At 51.1% G+C, this 24,801-nt stretch overlaps 2 protein-coding genes across 2 annotated transcripts in view; both read left to right on the plus strand.

Moving 5' to 3' along the window:
• Positions 1-2,612, plus strand: part of SMARCC1 (SWI/SNF related, matrix associated, actin dependent regulator of chromatin subfamily c member 1) — a 122,472-nt gene extending 119,860 nt beyond the window's left edge. Inside the window, exon 28 of the mRNA XM_018067112.1 lies at positions 160-2,612. Coding sequence (XP_017922601.1) covers positions 160-257 — 98 coding nt within the window. The 3' untranslated portion in view covers positions 258-2,612. The remainder of the gene's footprint in view (positions 1-159) is intronic.
• Positions 7,898-20,890, plus strand: CSPG5 (chondroitin sulfate proteoglycan 5). Its single transcript, XM_018067113.1, has 5 exons — positions 7,898-8,815; positions 9,492-10,602; positions 13,305-13,493; positions 15,382-15,457; positions 20,368-20,890. The coding sequence occupies exons 1-5, from the start codon at positions 8,719-8,721 to the stop codon at positions 20,527-20,529; spliced, it is 1,635 nt and encodes a 544-aa protein (XP_017922602.1). The 5' UTR covers positions 7,898-8,718; the 3' UTR covers positions 20,530-20,890.

The raw sequence follows: 24,801 nt of genomic DNA on the forward strand, positions 1-24,801 counted from the left end.
TGGAGGTTCAGGTGGACTACCCCATGTAGCCTGCAGCGGCAGCCGTGCCTCACAGGCCATAAAGAAACTTCCGTTATAAGTCCTGTTTCTCTGCATGGGCTCTTGCCCAGGCCCCTTGTGTTTCCGGCAATGACAAGTTCCTTTTGGATGTGTTTGCAGATCCCCCTCCGCCGCAGCAGCAGCCACCACCTCCAGCACCTGCGGACGGAGGCCCTCCACCTCCCGCTCCTGGCCCACCAGCCTCAGCTGCGCCGTAGCCCGAAAGACGCAGGGGACGTCCGCGCCCAGTGCCCCCAGCTGGAGTGGGGATGACAAGACTTGTGTTCCTCCGCTTCCTTGGGTTTCTTTCAGGAGTTTTCTTCTCACAGCCCCAAGCACGCACCCTGACTTTTCCCCATTCCTCTTGCCACCCCTCTCCGTGCTCTGACACCTGCTGTGTTAGTCCTCCTCCAGCACTCAAAGGGGAAGCCAGTGTGCCCTGGTCACCCTGAAATACCTGGCGTCTCCCTGACCCGCTGTGGGGTATGCTGACAGTGTGTCTGCAGGTCCTGTCAACGTTAGTGGTCTGTGTCTGTATCATTTTTTGCTCTCCTGCAGTTTTGTTCTGTTTTTGCTTTGTCTTATGCTTATATGGATAATGCTTTATAATCATTATCACTTTTCTTTTTTTTTCCTTTTGGTCATTATTGCTTTAAAGGAGAGCATCCTAAATTAATAGGAACCAAAAAATAGTGATGGGCAGAGGGGATAGCCAGAGGGGACAAACCTTAAGGCATTGTAAGTGACCTTATTTCTGCTTATCTGAGCTAAGAATGGTGCTGATGGTGAAGTTTCATGAGACTTTTGCCACACGTGGACGCACCAAAATTTAAAGAGATGGGGAAAAGTGACCCCCCCTGATGTTATCCTTAGTGAGGACCGTGAGAGCCTCCAGCCTGCCTGGCAGAACACCCCCTTTTATCCCTGGTAGGGGAGAGCACAAGCTTTAGAAGAGATCCACTCCTTGCCCTGGCCCACTGGTTCTGGTTTTCTATGCAGACGGTTTGTTTGATTGCTAGGGGAGGGGGTGGGCAATTTGTTTTTGTCAAAAGTGTAAGCAGTGTAAGCTTTGAGGGCTGCGATTTGGGAGGCATTCCTGAGTTCCCTGAGTCTAGGGAACTTTCCCACCAGGAACGTTCTGAGGGTCTTGGGCAATGGTCATCCAGTGAATCTAGCCCACTGTTCACTGCTTTGTGTGCATTCTTTTTTCTCCCTCTTTACAAGAAAGAAAAAACTTAAAAAAAAAAAAAAAAGTAGATAGTGCTGAGTTTAGCTCATGGACTTGGTTAGGTTGGCTGGGGTTACAGGTCCCCAAACTACCTCTTGAAGTAGTCAGGGTGAGTGGGATTTAGTGAAGCGGTACTTAAGGTTTGGGGTGGGATTGGAGAAGTGGGGCAAGACCAGCAGCCTCTCATACCTTCTCCCTTCCCCGTCTGAGATCTCACATTCATCTATCACATGGTTGGTTGTCAAGGAGATGCTGTGGGTACCAGAGAACTCACTTGGCAATCAAAGCATCATGGTTTGAGGGTGGGGTGCTCAGGCTGGGAGAGTGGAATGCCATTCCAGAGGAAGAGCCACAAAAATGCCTTAATATGAGCCCATTTCTACCCCTCCTGATGAGTGACTTGAGAGTTCTTGGTTTTCTCTTCTTGTCTGTCTTCCCTCTCCTCTATCCTTCCATGGGTGGGGAAACGGTGTTTTGGGTCGAGCTTGGTTTCCGAAGCACCTGGCCCCTTCACATTCTCAAGTGGCAGTTTCCTTTAGAATGCAAAGTGGAACATCTTTTGGATATCTTTTCTATATATTCTATAAAGCTTTACATGTGTGAGGGTGTGGGAAGGTGTTTATAAAACACCTTAGAACCTTTTTCCTTAATATCAGAAAGCAAAAAAAAAAAATCAAACCACAATTAAGACTTGCCTTTCAAACCCTCAGGTGTTACCTCTAACCAGGTGGCCCTGGTCACCATCAGAGTACTGGAACCAAGGAGACCTTGTTCCTTCTGTGAGTTTATTCCAGACTGTTGGAGTGGAAATGAGCTTGTTCCTACTGGAGTTTAGTTCCATTGCTTTTGACTCCAGAAAGACCCCAGTGCCTTTCGACAATGGCCAGGGTTTTCTGAATTTTCCCGCCAGTCTTTCCCAAAGGAAACTCATTCCAAATACCTTTTCCACTGAGGTCTTTAAAGGAAGATGGAATTCTGGTTCATACTGTGGTCTCTTGCAACCTCAGGTCTTTAATGTGATCACTTTCAAATTTAAAAGATCCAGGTGGAAATATTTTAACTATGCTGGTAATAATTCTACAGAATACCTGAATTCTTAACACTGTTGTGTTTCAGTATAAGTGGTGACTTTTTCTTTTTATGTCTTTGATCTGGTTTTGTTCCTGTAATACAGCCACCCAATTTTGTGAGGGGGGGAATAATACGTGGTTTTTGTACAAAAATGTTTCTCAGTGTGTTATTTTGGAAAAGTGAAGGGAGGGAGTTTGGGGAGACTGGAAGAAATTGATCAAGAAGGCCTAATCTCCCTCTTTTTCAGTGAATAAATGGAACATCATTTCTGGATTCTGGTCCCATTCTCTGCGTTTGTATCAGTTTCTTCATGTGTCCTAGGAGGAATCTCAACATTCAGCTCACCTCGTCTTGGTCATTAGTTAAAGTTCAGTGGTTTGAGTTTCCTGACTGACTGGCCACCTTCTCACCTTCATGAGGCTTAAGGAACGTCTGGTTGAGTGTTCCTGGCGCACTGTTGATTTCCGTGGTCAAACTGAAGAGACATGGGTGGGTATTCTTCAGGAAAGGTGGCCAGCATCCCAGCACCTCCAGCAGAGTGGTAGTTCTGCTTGGTGCACAAGAGAATGTTGGTCAGGTCGCAGTTTAGACATCCCCGACTCAGAGGCAGGCACTGAGGGCTGATGATTCTGTGAACTCTGGCACATTCTCATGGCCGGCCCTTGAGCACCCACAGGTGCAGGCCCTGCACAAAAAACAGAAACAGTGCTTTCAAGATGCTTGTGAACCTAGCTAAGCAAAAGAAGCGGATTCTTTGTCTCCCAGGAAGTGGACACTTGGTCCTCCATGAAAGTATGTTAGCTGATGGTGCTGTGCTTTCTGACCTATTCGACCCTTCCCTCCAGTGGAAGAGTGCTGGAACCAGCTGGGTCTCACAGGACTCGTCCACTCCTCTCGGGGTGATGAGGGATGTTAATCCTTGATTCAGACGAAAGACTGGTCTGTCAACCTGGGTGTGAATTCTTTTTAGAACACACCAAGACTTGTACAGTTAACTACGTTTCCACAGGTTCCTCGAATCCTCTCTGTGGAATAACCGCCTCCCACCCCCAAATGCAATCAAGAACAGCAGTTTTTCCAACTTTGGTGCAGATCAGGAACATCTACAACTTTGTTAACATACAAGCTTCTGGGCCCGATTCTCAAAGCTGCTGAGCAGGTCTGTCTGGGGTCCATTCTGAAATTCTGCCTTTTTAACAGATTCTCAGGGAACTCTGATGGGTCTTGGGACTACCCTTTGAGGATTCCTGGTTAAGAAAGTTGTATGATAGAGCAAGCTCTCTGCAGTTTCTGACAGTCACTCTGTGAGCCCACTAGTCTCATAAACATTTGAGAGCCTATTGTGTAGCAGGCACTAGACCCGGCATACAGTCATAATTATGAATAAGGTAAGGCAAGACCCCTGCACTCCAGGTCACTTAAGTTTTTGTAGATAGAAATGGGGGATAACGTATATGGTCTGGGGAATACCAGACCGTCAAGAGGTTCTATAGTGCCAGGTGTCCACGAAGCAAAAAGGAACGGTATAATCAGTTGTTTCTTGGGGGATAATGTGCATAGTCTGTGAATTAAAATGTTCATCATGATTTCTGTCCTTCAAGGTTTGGTAAACTGAGGGTTGACCTTCAATTCCCAGAGGATGACTAAAAGGGTAAAAGAAGAGAGAGTCCAAAGAATCAGCCAAAACAAAGTTTACTGAATTAATCATAACTACCTCTCTCTTGGGCCACCCTTCCCTACTCCAGCTGTCAGGGGACACCAGCGGTAGAGAACCTTGTGTGGCCCCCCATCTTGCTTCTGGCTCGCCCTGCAGAACTGGAGCCATCTTTACTCCTTTCTGCCTCCAGAGGCCTTTCCAGGCCGTTACAAACCCATGTGGATCAGCCAGATGCCTGGTTGCTGGCAGCCACCTTATACCACCACATACTCAGGGTACAGCCTTTGTGGGTCTCAGCAGAATCACCATTCCTAATACAGTACAGTGACACCACTGTCAGGGGATCTGCAAGGGCTTTGGAAGTGGGCGGAGCTCCTGATTTCTTTGGTTGTCACTGACAGTGATGGCTCTCCCATGGCCATCCAAGTTGACCAGCATTCCTTGTTCCAGTCACCCTGCAGGAGCTGTGGGGTTCTCTAGCAGAGCTTAGGTTGCCTGCTGAGGTGGCAGGACTCTTCAGGCAAGCCTGGCTGCTCCACATCAGAGGCTGTGTTGGCATGTGCAGTGTGCCTTTCTCCCAACTGATGTGGCTTTGAGGTAATGAAGTTCAGGGCCTTTCCAATTTGATGGCAGCCCCACTTCCAAACAGGATGACCACCTCCAAGTTGTAATCTCTTTTTCTAAGATGATTTCACTTGTGCAAATTGAGAATGCCAAGCTTCTGGTAGTGAGGAGGTGGTGGTCAGCACAAAGAACTCAGACCCCTGCCTTTTGGCTCTTTGCATCTTCCTGGTAATGGTGCAAGAAGGATCATTCCCAGCAGCTCATCACCAAAAAGGTCACAGAGCTGACTACCTTGTAGCCCAGAACCAGGTGTGTCTACTCTTGAGCGCTGGAGAGTAGGCCATGCTAGATGTCCCTTTCTGGCTGATCCAGGACATGAGTCTGGACGGCAGTGTTATACCCTGTTAAGAGAACATTGACTCTTAAAAAAAAAAAAAAAAAAAATCAGCTTTTTTTGTTTGTTTCCTTTAAGTTTTGGCCATGCAGTGCAGCATGTGGGATCTTATTTCCCCAACCAGGGGTTGAACCTGCAAGCCCTGCATTGGAAGCATGGAGGACCACTAGGGAAGACCCCATAGCATCAACTCCTAAAACACCCAGGGGGCCAGGGGGAGAGGCTGGGGTTCCATTCTGTCAAGTGAGGCCCTACCTCTGCATCCTGATTACTCTTCTGAAATTAAGAAGCAAGAATGAAAAGCCTCCATAATAAAATGGGAAGATTTGAAATCAAAATGTTAGTACAAGTCCTGATCTTAGCAGTTTATTAGCATGATCTCAGTGTCCATTTGCAAGCATGTAAAGTGACCAGTACAACAGTAGTAGTATGGTTGTGAAGAGTAAGACTAATTAGAGCACTTGGAAAACTGAAACCTCAGGAAAATGTTAATGGTTACTCCTGAGGACTTAAAGCCAGGAACTGTGCCACTTCCTGTTCAGACTGAAATATGCCCTAGCCACAGCAACAGGAGCAGCTATGCCCTGGAGAGCAGCCCCCTGGCTTTGTCAGGGGCCTTCTATGCACAGAGTGGCAGGCTGTATCCATGGCAGTGGGCCTCGTGCCTTCCTTGGTTCCGCCAAACCCAATGGGAACTTCAGAGGCATGCAGAAGCCATAGCCTCAAACATCCCTGATGCCCAAATCCAGGAGACTTGAATGTGGGGACATGGAGTGTAAGCTCTAGACAGTAGTCTTACTTACCTTTCTTTCACTCTCCAATTTCTACATATTCTCGCTTCTCTTTTTTAGCCTACCCTCACACTGTGCCCAGAAAAAAATAACCACATTCATATGACACTCTATGGGTTATTGGTCACTGCCTTGATGAGCTTCTAGCTTATGGAGGTTATCACCCAACCAGGTGTGCTGTGCTTAGTTCTGAAATTGCTGGTGAGATCTGGAGAGGATCAGAATGAAACTGACAATAGTTGATAAAAAATCCCCAAATGAAGAAAGTAGTAATAGAATGTTCATTCCAGAGAAGTGAGGAAGGTCACTGAGGAAGGAGATATTTCATATTTTATACCATATGCTTGTTTTACATAAATCAAAAATTGAATTTAAAAGGATATATTTAAGTGTTAACAGAATATATGACAGGAAATATAAACTGGGGTAAGTAGAGCTTTAACAGAGGGGTGTGGAAAGAGCCCCCACCCAGACCTTTCTTGTGAAAAACACAGGAGTAATTGTCATGCTCTAGGCACCAAAGGACCCATCTATGAGGCCTCCTTCCCACAGACTGGCCTCAGGAAGGAGGAGGTGGGCATGTCCACCAAGATCCTCCACCTTGACAACCCTACTCAAGACTCAAGGAGACACACACAAAGCAACACACAAGGCCTTGAATGTAAGGCCAAAAAAAAAAAAAAAAAGATGCAGAGAAAAGCTACAGGAAAGAAGGGGTGGTGTTGGCAGGTCCATTAGTACCTTTCTGGCTACAGGCAAGAGCAAACCTCTGCCTGGTCCTCTGCTCAGAGAAAGTTGTATTTCAAACTGGTATATACTGTCCCCAGAGGCAATATGAAGCCATGAAAAGAGCTTTAGCACATCAGCCCCTTCTAGACCCACAGTCCTATGGTGGGACTAAGATGGTTGCCATCCGTTCATTTATGCCTCCTACCCTCCTTAAGCAGCTGCACCTGTTGCCCGTGCAAGTGTCTTGCAGTCTAGTAGGGAATTATTGGAGACAGACAATGAGATCAGGGCAAAGTGAGTGAGTGAAGTTGCTCAGTCATGTCCGACTCTTTGCGAGCCCGTGGACTGTAGCCCACGAGGCTCCTCCATCCATGGGATTCTCCAGGCAAGAATACTGGAGTGGGTTGCCATTTCCTTCTCCAGGGATCTTCCCGACCCAGGGATCGAACCCAGGTCTCCCGCATTGCGGGCAGACGCTTTAACCTCTGAGCCACCAGGGAAGCCCCATCAGGGCAAAAGTATCTAACTACTTGGGTCAGACAGAAGGCTTCCTGGATGGGAAGGTTATGGGAACTGACCTTTCTGGATTAAAGGATTTGCCAGGTAGATGGTGAGAGGAGGGACCAACCAGGACGAGCAAGTAGATCTAGTTCCAGTGAAAGAAACAGGCTTTGAATCAAGGCAACCCCATCCAGAGACATGTACTAGTGACAGTTCTTGGTCAGTTATGTGGGTCCCAAGTGACAGAAATGGGAGTGTCTCAGAGTGCCCACATCTCTGGCAGTGACCTTGAATATCATCATTAGGGTTAATAGATCAAAAGGCAGACAGTCGGTTTGGTGGACAAAGTAGGTGACTAGGCTGCGATTCCTACCACCAAGCAGGCATCTGGAGATGAGTGGCTCTGTACCGCAGAGCGGGCTTAGGACAGGACCCACAGACTGTAACACCTGGCCTGGCATAGGCTGTTTCCCTAGACTCTGATCTAGTCTCTTAGGGATAGGTAGCTCAGCTGGTAAAGAATCTGCCTGCGATGCAGGAGAACCCGGTTCGATGATTTCTGAGTCGGGACGATCCCCTGGAGAAGGGATAGGCTACCCACTCCAGTCTTCCTGGGCTTCCCTGGTGGCTCATATAGTAAAGAATCTGCCTGCAATGCGGGATCGATCCCTGGGTTGGGAAGATCCCCTAGAGGAGGACATGGCAAACCCACTACAGTATTCTTGCCCAAAGAATCTCCATGGAGAGGAGCCTGGCAGGCTACAGTCCACTGGGGTCGCAAAGAGTCGGACGCGACTGAGCGACGAAGCGCCGGGATTACCCACCAACCTGAGCTTTGGTGGCCCGGAAGAATGGGGGGCGATGTATCTTGGAGAGGGACCAAGGAACCGGGATTACAGGTCGCACCCTAGGCTGCCTTGAGGAGGGAAATTCTTGCCCCCTGCCCCCAGGATGCGTTCTGGCGGACCTGGCTGTGCGAGGTCTGGGGCTTTGGCTGCAGACGGATTAGGTCTGATCCGATTAGAGCCTGGGAGGTCCACTTCGCCCCCTTGCCTGGCACTGTCAGCGCCCTCCCCGCCCTCGTGGGGTCTCGGGGATCTCCTGGAGACCCTTCGCCCTGAACACCGGCTTGGTGCAGAAATCCGAGAAGCTCCGTGTGCCCTGGGTTCGGCTCACTGGCACAGCGCGGGCTGGGGCTTCCGCCCCCTGCGGCCCTTCCGAGCCCCGCCCCGAGCCTGCGGGTGTCTGGGCGCCCCCCTCTGTGCTCGCCGCTTGGCGGGTGGGTTCCTCGCTGTTGGGGTGCCCGCGCCAGCCCCTCCACTGGGAAGGCGGGACCACGGCCCCGCCCCGCAGGTCTCCCCGCCAGTGCACCTGGCGGCTAATGCCACGAGCGGCACTGTGCGCCTGTCCGCGCAATACCCCGCGTCCGTTTGTCTCCGCGTGCAGAGCCGGGGGTCTGTCTGTCCCCACCGCAGGAGGACTGAGCAGGGCCGGCGTCAGAGCTACGTGCGGCGGGGCGGGCGCGGCGGGCGGGGTGGGGGCGGCGCTGAGCGCGGCAGCGGCGGCGCGGGAGGCGGGGAGGCGCGGCGCGCCGGGGACAGCGGCGGACGGCGGCGGCATGCGGCTTCTCCCTTTGCCCATCGTGGGCTGAGACGGCCGCAGCACGGGCGGGAGGCGCGGCGGCCGGTGAGCCGAGGGCGCAGCCAGCCGGGCAGACCCCGGACAGCGGTCGGGGCGCCGCGCCATGGGCCGAGCCGAGGGCGGGGGCCCGGGCCGGGGGCCACCGCCGCTGCTGCTGCTTCTGGGGGTTACGCTGGTGCTCGCTTCTGGGGCCGCGCCGGGTAGGTACAGACAGCTACCGGGACCCCAGCGGCTCTGGCGCCCCACCTTGGTCCAGGGTCCCGTTGGCTTCGGGTGCAAGAGGTGTCCGCGAGCTCTGCCAAGGGGGCGGGGCAGCGTCTTGCCTGCAGCTCGGGCGGGGGAAGGGGCGCAAGAGGAGATGCGGGGACTTGCTGGAGGCGACTCGGCGGCCGCCACCAGAGTGTGGAGACAGAGGTGTTGGCTGGGGGTGGGCCTGTTGGGGCGGGGCCTGAGGGTGAGATTTCGGGGCGGGACCTGGAGGTGATGGCGGGGCAGGGGAATGCGAGTTCGGGGCGGAGCCCTAAGGGTGAGACTTTGGGGCGGGGCCTGGTGTGTAATGGAGCCCCGAAGGTAAGACTTTGGCAGGAGCCAGAACTGAGGGCCGCCCGGGTTAGAGCGCGGGTGATGTCGGGGGCGGGGCCTTTCGCTTGGGGGCAGGGCCCAAGCGAGGATAACGTTTGGTCGGGTGTGTTCTCCGGCTTGTGGGGCGGGCTCGGGGCGGGGCGTAATGATGGGGCGTGGCCTTGGGAAAGCTTGGCGCTGAGGCTTAAGGTTGGCGGGGGTCTGAGAGAGCAGCCGCGGCGGGGGCGGGGCGCTGCCCCAGCTCTAACGCGCGCGCGGTCGCTGACGCCCCGCCCCTCTCCCTCCCTCCCACAGTGCCTGAGGCGGGCAGCGCCGTCGAGGCAGACACGCCTGTGAAGAGCGTCCCGGCGTGGGAGCCGCGTGCTAACGACACGCGGGAGAAGGCCGGCCCACCAGCAGCTGGGAAAGATGAGACTTCTCGGACTGCGCCCGGCGGAGAGCAGGCCTTGGTGGGCCCTGGGGTCGGGGCTGAGGAGGCGCTGGAGGCGTCGGCGGCGGTGACAGGCACAGCCTGGCTGGAGGCCGAGAGCCCAGGCCTGGGCGGAGTGACCGCAGAGGCGGGCAGCGGCGACACCCAGGCCCTTCCAGCCACGCTCCCGACTCCCGACGAGGCCCTTGGGCCGTCCTCGACGTCCGCAGCCACCTTCGAGGCTACGGAGGCCAGTGAACCACCTTCCCGCACCCCTGGCGACAAGCCGAGCCCAGGCCCTGAACTCCCCAAGGAGAGCCCCATGGAGGTTTGGCTGAACCTGGGAGGCAGCACACCTGACCCTCACGGGCCGGAGCCCACTTACCCCTTTCAGGGCACACTGGAGCCCCACCCAGCATCAGATATAATTGACATCGACTACTTCGAAGGATTGGATGGTGAGGGCCGTGGCGCCGACCTGGGGAGCTTCCCTGGGTCGCCAGGTACCTCAGAGCACCACCCTGATCCCGGGGGAGAGACCCCTTCCTGGAGCCTGCTTGACTTATACGATGACTTCACTCCCTTTGATGAGTCTGATTTCTACCCTACTACATCCTTCTATGATGACTTGGATGAAGAGGAGGAAGAAGAGGAGGACAAGGATGCAGTGGGAGGCGGAGACCTGGAAGATGAAAATGACCTTCTAGTGCCCACTGAGAAGCCTGGTCTGGGGCCCGGGACAGGCCAGCCCACCAGTCGGTGGCACGCTGTCCCTCCACAGCATACTCTGGGCATGGTCCCGGGCAGCAGCATTGCCCTCAGGCCCCGCCCAGGAGAGCCAGGCAGGGACCTGGCCCCTAGCGAGAATGGCACCGTGTGCCGCAGTGGCTTTGTGAGACATAACGGCTCCTGCCGGTCAGTGTGCGACCTCTTCCCAAGTTATTGTCACAATGGCGGCCAGTGCTACCTGGTGGAGAACATTGGGGCCTTCTGCAGGTAAGGATGTGGCAGGCAGGTGTCCAGGGGTTTTGTCAAGAGAACTCCTGAAGGGGGCATGGGAGGCTGCCTCAGCAGAGAGGGGGGTGTGACAGGTTCCCAGAACTTGTGTGTTTATGGGTCAAGAGATGGTCCCAGTAAATATTCTACAGACTAACAGCTTAAATGTACTTCTGTGAGCTCATCACTAGGAGAGTTTCCTCAGAAGTAAGATTGTGCATTTCCTCTAAGTGTCATGCTCTTTACCAAACCAGTAAACTATAAAGGCGAAACGAAAGGACTTGGCCAAGGGTTTTGGAAAAGGCCTTTGCTGGCTTGAGGGCAAGTTCTTGTTGGCAAGTTCTAGCTAAATTTGCAGAAGGAGAAAGTCCATAGACGCCCTGGGAGAAGAGAGAACTGCTGACCACTCCCTCTGAGCCATGTGCGAGGCAGAAGGGCTCTGTGACCCAGGGGGGCACGCACTTCAGGTGGCACGAATGAGGACCTTCTCACTGGATAAAGACCCAGAGAGCAGCCACTCAAACAGGTCAAGTCAAGCAGAGTGTCCTTCCTCACACAGCAGATGTTTGGCATTTCTTAGTTCTGGGTAGTGACTTTGCTCCTTCTACCTTGGTTGTTGTCTTCCTGGAGATACTCAATCTGACATGTTTTAAAGACCCAGAAAGTTCAGTGTCAGAGTAACGATCTTGTGTGCAGCCACCAGCCCATGCCTCATTAGTAATTAACCGCATATACCTGCCCTCACGGCAAGGTAGTTAACCTGCTGGAGAACTCACGGGCTTATTCTTATTCTGGAGGAAGCACATGTCCAGGGCTGAGTGGTTTGCTTCTCTCCATCCTCTACAGGCCCTAGAAGTGGCAAGTAGACCTCAGATTCTTCTGGGACTTGTTTCCACCAGTCCTAAGAGTGAAACATTTCTGTAATCTGGGTATCTCTGTTTTTTTAAGTGCCATTCCCTATGTTTCTTTTTCTGGGGCTTTTTGGAGGTATATAAAGAATTCAGATTCTATAGGTCTTAATGTTCTGATAGAAGAATAATATAATGCATGCATGCTGTGCCTTTGTCATTAAAGCTTGAGTTTCTTTCCTATGAAGTTCTTTCCTATAAATGATTGTGTCATTAGGGTCACTATTATAAAATGTGTCCACACAGCTCTGATTGGAGCTGTCCAGCCATTGCCAAAAAGAACTGTGATCAAGATATTATGGCAACAAGACCTTGCTGGCTGCTTAAGGGCTACCAGAAATACAAGGAAATCCTGATTTTGCTCCTCAGACTCTAGTTGTGGAGGGAGGACTATAGTAATGATTTTAGCCTGGGAGCTATGGAATCTCTGTGCAAAATTAGTATCTTTCATCCTATTGGAGGCCTGGGTTTTCACCTTCAAAGTTAGCTCCCCATCAGAGTATTAAATTTGGAGGCCTCGTTGCCTCTGGAGCACTAGAACAGTTCCCAGAACCTCCTGGAGCTATCAAGGGACCCCCCAGTAGTAAGCATGACCTCACTGAGTGGCATGCCTAAACTGACCATGGATCCTCCAGTGGATCCTGCCTTAGGAGGACTTCTCACTAGTCTACTCCAGCCCCCCTTGCACAGCTTCCATCCCAGGATCATCCACCCTGGGCCTCCCTACCAGAAATGCCTCCTCTGACGGGTAACCCAGGCCCAGCCCCAGCTTGGAAACTGTTTTACATTCCACTCACAGGAGGCTGCCGAGCCCTTGGTTGCAGACTGCAGCATGCTTTTGTCTGTGTCACCCGACCGCTGCAGGGAAGCGAGCAGAGCTATGGCAGAACTTCTCCAGAGCACTGTGTTAGAGGGACCTTCTTTCCCCGCTGTCCTCCAACAGTCTCCCACGACTGCAGAGGGGCTGCTGGATAAGAGAATTCACTGCTCACCACAGAGCCCCACCCTCTTCTAGGTGTGGAGTAGCTAATTCTCCCGGGTTTGATTTCCCCATTTCTGCACTCCTTTCTCCTCTGTCATTCACTCTGAGGTTCATGTCCCTCCTTTGCCTGCCTCTGTATCCTTCCACATTTTTTCCTCTTTGAAGCAGCTTGGTTCCCATGGAAACAGCAATGTCATTGGAAGAGTTGGAGCCTGGGAATGTCCCCAAGGGCAGGAGAAAGTCACTCAACAAAAGGACTGAAACCCACCCAGAGGGTTGATTCTCACTCTGCTTTCATGACAGTTCTCATGGTGACAGGACAGGAAGCTATAGGGGCGGCACTTGGGGGGCTGCTGAGATGGGGGAGAATGTACATCTATCTTTGTGCTTGTCCTTGTCTGTCGCTTCCTTATTTTCAGTGTCTGGTTAGCCATGTGAACTAGATGGGACTGCAATGCCCCAGGATAGGGCGGATCCTGTGATTGTTGTCATTGAAGTGGAAAACGGGGTTCCCTTCCCTCAGTCACTTCACAGGCCTGTGAATGGCCAGTGTGCTCAGTTTCTCAGCACCCCATTTACCTCATTTGTGTCAACCGCCCTTGATGCATTTGTGCCACACACTCTTCCTGGTGTGGTTGTAAAGATGAGGCAAGAATAGCAACCCTAAAGTCTGCACAGATGAGGACACCCCACTTCCTCTAGCTGCTCATAGGAGCAGGATGTTGACCTAAGCCCTGAGGTCAGGGGTCAGACGCTCGCTGCGGCCACGGCTACCTGCCCGTCGCCTCAGCCTCACCCTGTCACCGCTGCAGGTGCAACACGCAGGACTACATCTGGCACAAGGGGATGCGCTGCGAATCCATCATCACCGACTTCCAGGTGATGTGCGTGGCCGTCGGCTCGGCCGCCCTCGTGCTGCTCCTGCTCTTCATGATGACGGTGTTCTTCGCCAAGAAGCTCTACTTGCTCAAGACCGAGAACACCAAGCTGCGCAGGACCAAGTGAGTCTGTGACTGCCAGCCCCGCCCTGTGGGATCTAGGAATGTGGTCCTGAGAGTTTCTGGCATCTGCTGTCCATCCCTGCTTGCGTTTTTCATACCAGAGATTCACCCAAGCTTACCCTTTCCTACACAGAATGTGCTGGAATTGCAGCAGAGGTTAGGCCCTTGTGGCAGACTGCAGCTGTCCAGCACCATTCCACACACACACACTCGCCACCTTCTCTTAGAATGCTTAGGAAAGGCAACCAGAGTATAGCAGCTCCTGACTCTGGTCAAGTAACTGGTTAAGTACTGCGCTCAGCCCCCCACCCCCATCTGATTACACCTGCTTCCCAGGTCTTTGACAGCCAGAGGCCGGTATGAGGATTTCGCTCCCAAATCAGCATGAAGTGACTCCTCCAGCTCCCTCTATCTAGCTGCTCATAGGAGCAGGATGTTGACGTAAGCCCCTAGAGGATGTGCCATCCTCTTCAGTGAAAGGATTTAGCAGCACATTGCTTTTCAAACTGGTCCACCCTGGTCCAGGCAGAACAGAGGGTTCAAGGAAGTCCCCGTTCCCTCTCAGTAGGATGTGGGGAGTGCTAGGACCTCGGCCTCACTTCCTCCACTTGGATTTGAAGGGCCATATGTGCATGTGGAATCTCATTTCAGCTCTTCTCCGGGCAGAGGAGTGACACCCGTGCACCTGTGAGAACCAGCATGCGTTTGCCCTTGAAGCCCACGCCTTGAACACTTGGATGTGACCTTACCCACCATGAGACAGTCACTGTTACCACTTAGCAAAGTAAAGAACCTTCTGAAATGTCACAGGAGTCAGACAAGGAGGAGACTGGAGTTCAGCTTCCTCAGTACCCAAGAGGCAGTTTATGCAGGACCGCCCCTCCCCCCTTTCCCCTTGTTGTTTCCCCCCCAGTTAATTCCCTCCCCCTGACCCGAGACTCTCCAGAGAATGGGACTGAAGGACTTGCCCTGGGTCCTGGGAAAGGGACAAAACGCCATCTGTTGCTCCTTTGCTGGGTAAACTCGTGGGACGTGCAGATGCCAGCAGCTCTCTGCCGCCTTTCAGCTAACCGTCCTGGGGCTGCGAGGGCCTCTCCATTGTGCCTGTGCATTGAGGCAGGGCTGTATCTGTGCATGTGATCATAAGCCAAGGCCCTTGGCTCCTCACACCACCACTGAGGGGTGGGGGGAGGGTCAGGGTGGGAATGGGCCCACCTACCAGGGCTGCTGCTGATGACTGGGGAGAGAAGGAACACTGCCAGGGCAGTAGAGAAGCAGGAGCTGAGGCCCAGGGAAGGAGCCTCCTCTAGGTCTTCCTCCTGGAACCAGTTTGCGTTTTGCACAGAGCATGGCTCCCCCAGCCCTTCAGCTCAAATGCCACCTTCCTTATTTCCTCTGCACACCTCCTTTCTTTCCCAAGCCTGGTTGCCACTCTGCAAACGCTATTAATACATGTACCCAGTGCACTACAGATACTGCTGTAGCGTATTGATTCTAAGATACCCATTTTTTCCCCACATATTAGCATCTCTGAAATTGGATTGTGTCTTACAGTCGCTGGCATCTTATAATCACTGTTGGCCAGATGGCAGTCATGATGTAGTTGTAATTGTCTGGCAGGCACAAACGTGGTCATAGCTGTTCATATCGTTGTCAGTTCTTTATCTAAAGTCTAAATGAGTGCCTTAAAGTGTGTAATGAAAACTCTAGGTGATAAGAAAGGGTTGGACCATGGTTTAAATGACAGAAGGTTTTTCTTAGTGGTACAGAAAATAGGGGTACACTCATGACATTTGACGAAATACAGTGTTTGCCCTGTGAAGCTTCTATCAGATGTCGCTGTGATTGTTTCACTTACATTTTCCCTTCTCTCTTCTGTCCTAACCAGCAAATTCCGGACCCCATCTGAGCTCCACAATGATAACTTCTCCCTGTCCACCATTGCCGAGGGCTCTCACCCAAACGTAAGGAAACATTGCGACCCTCCGCGTTCCCCTCCCTCTCACTGCCTGTGCCTGGGCTCGCTATGAAATGCTATCTGTCAGGTAATTGGTCTTCGCATCTGCCCTTGTGCCTGCTCCCGCCCCTGCCCGCGTCTCTGGTTCACTTCAGCATATGGACCCACTGCTCAGAGCTCTGAGGGTCTGGATAGTGTGGCCTGTACAGGCCATGAGAGTGAGAAGAAGGGCGTGATGCCGTGTCACTTCCTGGACAGGCAAAGTAGCACAAAGTACAGAAGAACCGTTTCTGGGATGGCGCATGATTTTCAGCTTCATCTCAGCTTTAGAAGTCTGATTTTTGTCTTCTTTTCTACATTGAGAAGAAAGCCTCTGCTTTTCTTGCTAGGGACTTTCTCGCTGGTCTTTGAAGCAGATGGTGCTTGTTCTTTGGGGTGAATGGGAAAACCTCTGGGATTGCCAGAAAAACAATCTCTTTGACACTGTTTTGAGAGCCCTAAAAATGAGCAGGCTTATATACACTGGTTATATACACCGAAAGAGGCCAATCTAGGATAGTTTTTTAAAGTTTTGATATAAAGGGAAGCATAGAACACTGGCAGAACCAATAGTGTAGGGATAAATCTGTCCTTAACGAGGATGGGTTTATAAATGTAAGTTGAAACCCAATAAGAGGTCTCCCGATAGACCGTTTCCTTTTTTTTATAACTGGGGAAAGTGCATCCCCAGAAGGCAAAGGAGAAAATAATAGTCTATGAGGCTGTTCACCAAACCCCAGAAAAGAACAAGTTGACCTGCAGAAGGAGGAGAAAAGGAGTCAATTTAAATAAGAAATAAAAAAGGCCAATTTAAGCTAATTTTTAAAAGACTTTGCTATAAAGGATAGAGAAAAAACAGATATATTTTACGTGATATGTACCAAGATACTAAGTTTAAGATGAGCATAACTGTCAAGGAAACAAGATGTCCTATCACGTCTGAGATTGGTGACCACTCCAATCAACCCACAAGGATGTAGGATGTGCCTTGTCTTGGAACACCCCATCCCAACATACCCAGCCCCTGGCAGTGATGTGCATGTAGTTGCCATTTATGAATTACCGGTGATCAGTGGCCTGCCATGAGGTCTCTCAGACCCACTGTCTGGTGTGCCATATCATACATGAGGGACAGCAGGCCTGACCTGTACAGGAGTGCCTGCAATCAGGATATTTATTAGCCACAGAGTGCAAGGGTCCTTGGCAAAGCTTCTGACTCATGCATTTCTGGCAGCCTTGGTATGTCCACCTTTCCTCCTCACAAAGATGGAGGGGAAGGAAATAGCGTCTCTTGGAGGCCTTGGTTGCAGGAGCCAACAGAAAGGTCTCCAGTTCTTGCGGACCCAACTTTGGGAAAGCAAGGCATTTATCCAGGAAAACTGCCACTGACCTTGAGTTCAGCATATGGCAGAGCAAAAACAGAGTGGAGCAGGGTGGTCAGCCATGGTGGACTCTGCCCAAGAAGCGCCCTGGGGTTGTCTGGGCGGCGCTCAGCTCTCTGGCTCCTCTGGGATCCTGCGGGCCATTTCCATGGGCATCATTCCCTCAGCTTGTGCCCCAGGGTACATCCTATCACCTCTGCCAAAGCCCTGAGCCTGTGGGGGGTGGCTCTCCTGTCCAGCAGCTGGATTTTCCACTTCACCTCTCATTCCCTCCACCTCACCCAGAAGTCAGACTTGGTCATAGTCAAGATCTTGTGCACTGACAGTGAAGACAGTTACCACCTTATGATGAAGTGGAGCCCTGGCCATTGCTTCAGCCACCGCAGTGACTGCTGACAAGTGCTGCTGGCAGCAGGATGAAAGTGAGAGAACCTCCAGATGAGCTGGGAGCCGAAACAGGGGCAGCTAGTCTCCCCATCCCTCTCCCTTCACCCCTCAAAAAAAAAAAAAAACCTTGTTGATTTTGGCATCTCCTAAAATTTTGTAGAGTTTTCTTTATCTTAGTAGAGGGGTTATTTCTTTTACATAAGTCAAGGAGATAGAATGGGTCGTTTTCCTACTCAGTTCCAATAATCTCTATAAACCACTGTCTGAAAAGATTTCAAACAACAAAGTACCACTTTGGGTCTGGTTGGGAAAGGGTCCATGGCTGGTGTCTGTGTCGGGGCACGTCCCTCTCCCCTTCTACACTCATCACTCTGTGCTGCTCCTGGACTGGGCCCTCTGCAGTGACGTGGGACCCTGTGGCTGGTGAGCCAGCAGCTGAGTGTGTGAGGGTCTTGTGTCACTGAGCAGCCAGCCTCGGAAAGAAACTTCAGAAGGAAAAGGAAAAGCCTGTGGCTTTACAGCCCCTGTTATGAAGGTTTGCCCTTTTCCGGGAGGAATGGCAAGTGTGTGGAAGGCTGGGCACCTCCCACTGTATGGCGTGAGCGACGTGAGCGAAGTGAGCGAAGTGTCTGAGCGCCGGAAGCCGCCCTGCCCATCTCCCAGCTGTGCTGTCAGCAGTGTCGTGGCGGGGACTTGGTCCTCCTGAGAGTGGATGGATCTTCCAGGAGGCCCCTTAGTGTTGCCCATCCTCACCCCACCCTGCCAGTTTAAATCTTTCCTACTTCCCAGTCTCTGTTTCCTCCATATATTTGGTAAAACACTGGCTGCCCGCCCCCTTCTGATAGAGGCTTGTGTCTGAACAAGAAGACATCCAGGCCTGAACCCCTGGTGGAAGAATGCCCATATGGCTGGGACAGAAAGCTGGAAATAGTTCCCAGGGCTTAGGCCAGGGGGAGGTCCAGTTTCCTTACGATAAGGGACTTCCACCAAATCAAGGCCAGAGGGGCCTTCAGCTGGAGGGACTCAGCCACCCTAGGCCTAAGAGGATGGCGTTCTGGAGCAAACACGTGGATGAGAATCGCTCCATCCTGGTCTAGACATGCCCTCACCTGTTCTACCTGCTGAAGGCACTTAGCTTGTCTCATACCATTGTCGGATGGATACCTGTGTTCCTGATCTGTAGGACTGACTTCTCCTACCCATTGGCCTGGAAGGCAGCTTTCTCCTCTGTCCAAGTCCTCAAGAGGCCAGGTTTAATTAGGTTCCCCACCTTCATGGCATCAGTTTTGATGCACAGGTCTATACAACTCACTAAATTCACTTTTTCATGTTAGGAGAATATCCCTGTGCCCCTGTATGCCAAGGAGAGTGTGATGGGCCCAGGGTAGGGGTGGTTATCTTGAAAAACGTGAAAGTGAGTTCCATTCTTGCCAGAGGAGAGGTGAGTGTAGGCCATCCTGTCTTGCTCCAAATTTTGCTGTGATCCCCAGTCCCTTCTCCTCAGGGTCTCAGGTGTTTATGTCCAACGTCTTCCCCCAACACCTCACATGAGCTCTACCTCATCCTGTTTCCCTCTCCCATAAAAAAAACCTCTGTGTGTGTGTGTGTGTACATAATACACTTAATATATCAGGTCCATTTTTCCATCTCAGCACATATACATTTATGCCACTGACCAGTTTTTTCTCAGCCTCTCCAAGCAGGGGTAGAAAATACCCACTGCCTGTAGGCGCTGTGTGCAGCGGCCTTGCCTGAAATCTGCCTCAACACAGAATGAAGTTCATTTTGCCTTGTGCCTGTCTCATACACACTGGAAGTGGGGAGCGTGTGTTCCGCTGTTGTCTGTAAATCACTCCTGAAGTCTTTGAAACTCTCAGATTGCTCTGTGCAAGCCGGCCTTCTGCGACAGTGCTCAGTGAGGCTGGAGTGGGGGCAGGTCATAGTGGTTTCTACACGGACAGTACACTGAACACCTGTAGCGTCTGATGCAAGCCTAGCGCCTTTCCCTACTTTCCAACTAGTCCCTCCCCTGACCTAGTGCCATTACAGGTCAGACTCAGGACCAGGCAGCATGGACTCGGGCTCACCATTCTGTAGAGAATGTCCTGGTCCTTAATCACCATGAGTACCTTGGCTTTCAGAAGTGATTAAAGCAAGAAAGGGCTGAGCTGGCTGGTCAGATAGGCACATTACCCTTCTTGCCCTCCATGAACCTGCCTGGGTGGCTACACAGCCTCTTTGATCTGCAAAGATTCTGAGCACTTACAATAGCTATTTGGGGCTTCTGAGAAAGAACCGAGCCCCCTGGGTAAAATCTGCTCAGGGACTCCTGAAGGAAGAGTAGTGGGAAGAAGGTGTCGCTGTAGGAGTTCTCTGAACGCAGAGCTGGAAGACTGTACCGGTGCGGGTTTCCTGGGAAGCATTAACAAGCTCAGCTAGACTCAGGAGCTTGTCCTGGGGTTGCAGGCAACACAGAGAGGCAGGGAGGTGCGGGGACCCATCAGAGAGGGGCTGCAAACCAGCAGCACGGGGCTTAGGCTGAGGGAGCACCATGTAAGTCGGCATCTGTGTGGTAGATAAAGTCTGATAGGCTCGCACATCTCTGGCCTCTAGTCAGAGAACATGAATTTGCTGTGGGGAGCGGGGCCCTGACTCTGCCGGAATCAGCTCTGTGCCTGACCACAGCCCTGTTTGCACACCAACAAGTCATGTTCCTGATCAAGACCTTTTGGCGAGAGCAGAACTCCTCAGGATGGAGGGCCGTGTGAAGAGGGGCCGGGCACAGCTCACCAGCAGGTGAGGCTTTAGAGGGACCAGGCTGAGTATTAAAAGGGACTGTTTCTCCCCAGTCTGGCTTCCATTACAGGTATTTGTAACGCAGTTACCTGTTGGGTTTTCATCCGTACATGGCCAGTGTTTTTTAAGGATGATGTTCCAAAAAAGTAGCTGCTAATGAGTCACTTTGGTTCATCCAAGCCCCAGCACTTTCTTCCTTTTCTCAGTATTACTTTTTTTTTTAAGTAAAATAGAAAAGTCTGAGATGTTACTTGATTCCTCCACCCATTGTCTCCTTCCCACTCTTGCCTCAGCTTTTATTTTTCTCTTCCAGGATGATTCTAGCGCTCCCCACAAAATCCAGGAAGCTCTCAAGTCCTGCCTGAAAGAGGAGGAGCCATTTAACATCCAGAACTCCATGTCGCCCAAACTCGAGGGTGGCAAGGGTGACCCGGCTGACCTGGAAGTGAACTGTCTTCAGAACAACTTAACCTGAAGCCGAGCAAGAGAGGAAATGGGGGGGCGGGGGGCGGGGGAAGAAGCATTATCTCCTCTTGTACAGATTCTGTTTCTTGTAACCATTTGTTAAACTCCTTTCTTTTTCTGATCTCATGGCATGCCTTGGTGTATTTTGTACAGGAGGGAAAAAACACACCATAAGCAAAGAACCCGAAGAGAATTACAACGCGTTGGATTGTCTGTCTGTGCTGTCTGTACCTTGCTTCTGCTGCTGTGATTTCTAAACCTATGCTATTATTCAACTGACTTTTTTTTTGTACTTTGACCCACCCTTTTTTGAGATACCGGTTAAAACAAACAACAACAAAGTTCTTGAAATAAAACTTTTTAAAAAGCCATTTTCCTGGTGTACCTATGTCTACTCCCTACCCTTTCTTGTCACTTTGAGTTGAATTCTTACCTTTAGTGAGGATGTGTGTTCATACACGTTTCATATCCGAGAAATGGTCTATGTATTAGTCTGCTTGAGCTGCCATAACAATACTATACAGCCTGGGAGGCTTAACCAACAGACATCTATTTTCTGAACTTTCTGGAGGCTCGAAGTCCAAGATCACATCGACAGAGTTGATTTCCGGTGAGGCCTCTGTTTCGGGCTTGCAAATAGCCACCTCCTTGCTGTGTCACAATGGCCTTTTCTATGTGTGCATATGGAGGGAGAGAGCTCCCTGGTGTCCCTTCATCTTTTTATAAGGACCCCGTCCTATTGAATTAAGGCCCTGCTCTGATGACTTCATTTAACCTTAATTACCTTATCTCCAAACACAGTCACATTAGGGGCTTCAACGCATGATATTTGGGGAGGACACAATTCAGTCCGTAACAGTCCATAGCACCTATTATTCAAAATACTCTCCCTCTTTCTTAGACCATTTATTCAGCACATACTCAGCCAGGTGCTATGCTAGATGCCAGGAGCTCTAGATGAATAAGATAAACTGTAACCTCAAAAAGTTAACAGTGTATGTGAGAAATAGTCTTTTAAACATTTTTAATACATTGTGTCAACAGAGTCTAGTATATACAAAGCTGTGAGAGTTGGATTTATGAATTCAGAAAGGCTTCAAGGAGAGAGGTTTACACTGGACGTTGAAGGATGGGAGGCATTTTTCAGGACGATGAAGAAGAAAAGGACAGTCACAGGAGAGTTCTGCTGTGTGACTAGAAGATTGTGAGGGGGAGACATCTTAGGGGATGGGGTTGGAAAGTGCATTTTAGGACAGATTGCCAAGGTGCTTGTTGTCTAGTCACTAAGTCACGTCTGACTCTGCAACCCTGTGTACTGCAGCCTGTCAGCCTCCTCTGCCCGTGGGCTTTTCCAGGCAAGAATACTGGAGTGGGTGGCCATTTCCTTTTCCAGGAGATCTTCCCGACCCAGGGATTGAATCCACGTCTCATGTTTTGGCAGACGGGTTCTTTACCACTGAGCCACAGGGAAGCTAATTGCCAAGGTAGGTGATGGTAAAGGCAGATGGAATGATGACTGTAGCAATCCAGGCAGGAAATGAGAATGGATTAGAGACTTAACAGTTCAAATAGTCAGAATTTTGCTGACTACTGGTGAGAGTTTTCTAGAACTTTGCCTGTGTTCCCTCTGTGATAATTCCATAACTGGAATCCCTGTGAGTGTTTCTTTTGCCTAATCTCTGCTGCTTCTCCCTGATTTGTCTCCTCTGGTGCCTCATTATTTTTTAGTTTGTGCTGGACACTGTATCTGAAAAATTGTTTATTGCAGTTTCCAGATCTAGGATGGATAGAGGGGCTTTTCAGTCGCTGCTGTCACATGCCCAGGGGCAATGGAATTCTGAGATCACGTTCTTGCAGATTCCAGGTTGACACTTCCTGGCCACAAAAGGCAGACTGTGGATTTAGCAGATTGTGCAAGGGCTGGTTTACTTCGGTTCATCCTGACCCCTTAGGGGGCTTCCCCTGTGGCTCAGCTGGTGAAGAATCTGCCCGCAATGCGGGAGACCTGGGTTGGATCCCTGGGTTGGAAAGATCCCCTGGAGAAGGGAAGGCTTAGGGCACAGTCTGGAGTCTTAGCCCAAGGCAGGCAGTGGTTTATCAGTGTCCAACACCTCCCCCAGCCCCGATCCTTGAAGACTTTCAGAAACACAATTCATTCTCTTAGTCACCTCTCCTAAAATGGGCAAGCACCTCCAGGGAAAAGGGGCCCTGAATGCTTGGCTCCCCTGTCTAGATTCCTGTCCTCTCTGGGATGTCAGCCTAGCAATTCTTTAGAATCTCGTTAGCTCTTTGATGCTTTTAAGATGTTCGTACAGCCTTTTGATTGTCCTTGGTGGAAAAGTTGGTCCAATTCACCTAGTCTCCTATTTACCGACAACTAAGTCCTCTGTTTTCATCTCTGGACTCTTTCCCAGATGGCATTCCGCTGGTGCCTGTGAGCTCAGCCTGCTCTTTGCTATTGGACAAGGCTGCGTACTGGGGTGTTGGTCTGTGTGTGTATTGTGGTTTCCTAACCTGACCTGTATCCACTTTGGGAGCGTTGGCGTGGTTCTGCTCAGGACTTCCTGTAATCTCTGGTTTAGGGGACAGACCTGTCTTTCATGGATAAGCACTTCTTTTCACAAGGAGGCCCAGTCAAGACGGATTGTATGTGGAAGCACTTTGTAAATTCTAAATCCCATCCAGACACAAGGGTTTGTTAGTTTTGTGTTTGTTTTTCCCACAAGAATATTATGAAACGGAGATCAACCCCTTGGCTCTCTCCTACCTCCATAGCACATGCAAGAGAGACGGGGGAACCCAGATGGGAAGGGGACCAGAGACAGTGCAGGCCTAACGAATGGACCTCCCTAGTGCTGCCAAGGGTCTTTGACCACACGAAGGGGCTGATGTGCTGGAATAGGGTATACTGATGTGTATCTGTGCCGGTGGTCCTCTTTCCTGCCTTCTGCCTGTGTTTCTCAGTAATTCTGCTCCGTGGGGCTGGCCAGCATCCTGTCTCTCTCTGTCGTCCCTTCCCTCACCTGCCCCTGCCCACCAGTGATTGCCTCGCACTGAGTTCCCCTTCATTTTCCCCCTTGGTGCTTTTTTTTTTTTTTTTAAGAGGATGATTCTCAGAGACCGTCTTTGTGTTTTTTCCACCCCACTCCACAGCTTGTCCTGTGTCCTCCTCCCTAAAGAAAGGACAGACTGAAAATGTGGGTAACTGAGGCAGCATGGAAGGAAAATCATCGGGAAGCCTTTGGGCACCGATGGGTCGTTTCACTTGGGAAACATTTCACCTCTGTGCAGTGGTGAACCATCTGTGGATACAAGGCATATCGTTTACACACATAACACACCTCTGTTAGTTTTCTGGGGCTGCCATAACACATGACCACAAAGTGAACACCTTCAAGCAGTAGAAACCTATTCTCCCACAGTTCTGAAGGCTGGAAGTCTGAAATGAAGGGGTCAGCAGGCTATGCCCCCTCTCACAGCTCTGGGGAAGTGTCCTTCCTTGTCTTTTCCTCGCTTCTGCGGGCTGCCAGCCATCCCTGGCGTTCTTTGACCTGTAATTACATCACTGTCTCTGCCTTCACGTGCTCGGCTTCCGTCTGTGTGTGTCTGTCTACTCACAAGGCCTCCTTTTCTCTTTGATTTGTTTATGTATTTATTTTTGGCTTTGTCGGGTCCTCACGGCTGCACAGGCTTTTCTCCAGTTGCCGTGTGCAGGCTTCTTGCAGTGGCTTCTCTTGTTGCGGAGCATGGGCTGTAGGACACACTCAGCAGCTGTAGCACGTGGGCTTAGTTGCCCCGTGGCATGCGGAATCTTAGTTCCCTGACCAGGGATCGAACCTGCATCCCCTGCATTGGAAGGCAGAGTCTTAACCACTGGATGACCAGTGGTTTATAGACATAAAAAAGTTATCCTGTACTCCAAAAGCAGCCGGAAACCTGGGACTCAGGGCTGAAAGGCCTCTCCATGTAGGAATCAGGTGGCCTCTCTGAGCCTCAGCATCTTCACCTGTAACATCCCTGTCTTTTCACAGGACTATCTGGGCATGGGATAGAGCAAGGACCAAAGTGGACCAAAGCCCTGCCTGGTGGAGCTTACTCCCCACAACATGAGGTCACACGAAGTAAAGTCCATGGAGAGATTCTGAGACACAGGAGGGGCTGTGCACACCCACCTCCAGGCCCAGGGAAAGGCTGAATCCTTGGACAGGGATGAAGGGGCTTTCCTGAGGTGTGTGAGCACCACCACTGCTGAGAACTATAGCAGAGGCCCCTCCCTCACCCC

This window comes from Capra hircus, chromosome 22 (assembly GCF_001704415.2).
Source record: "Capra hircus breed San Clemente chromosome 22, ASM170441v1, whole genome shotgun sequence".
In the NCBI taxonomy this organism is placed as follows: Eukaryota; Metazoa; Chordata; class Mammalia; order Artiodactyla; family Bovidae; genus Capra; species Capra hircus.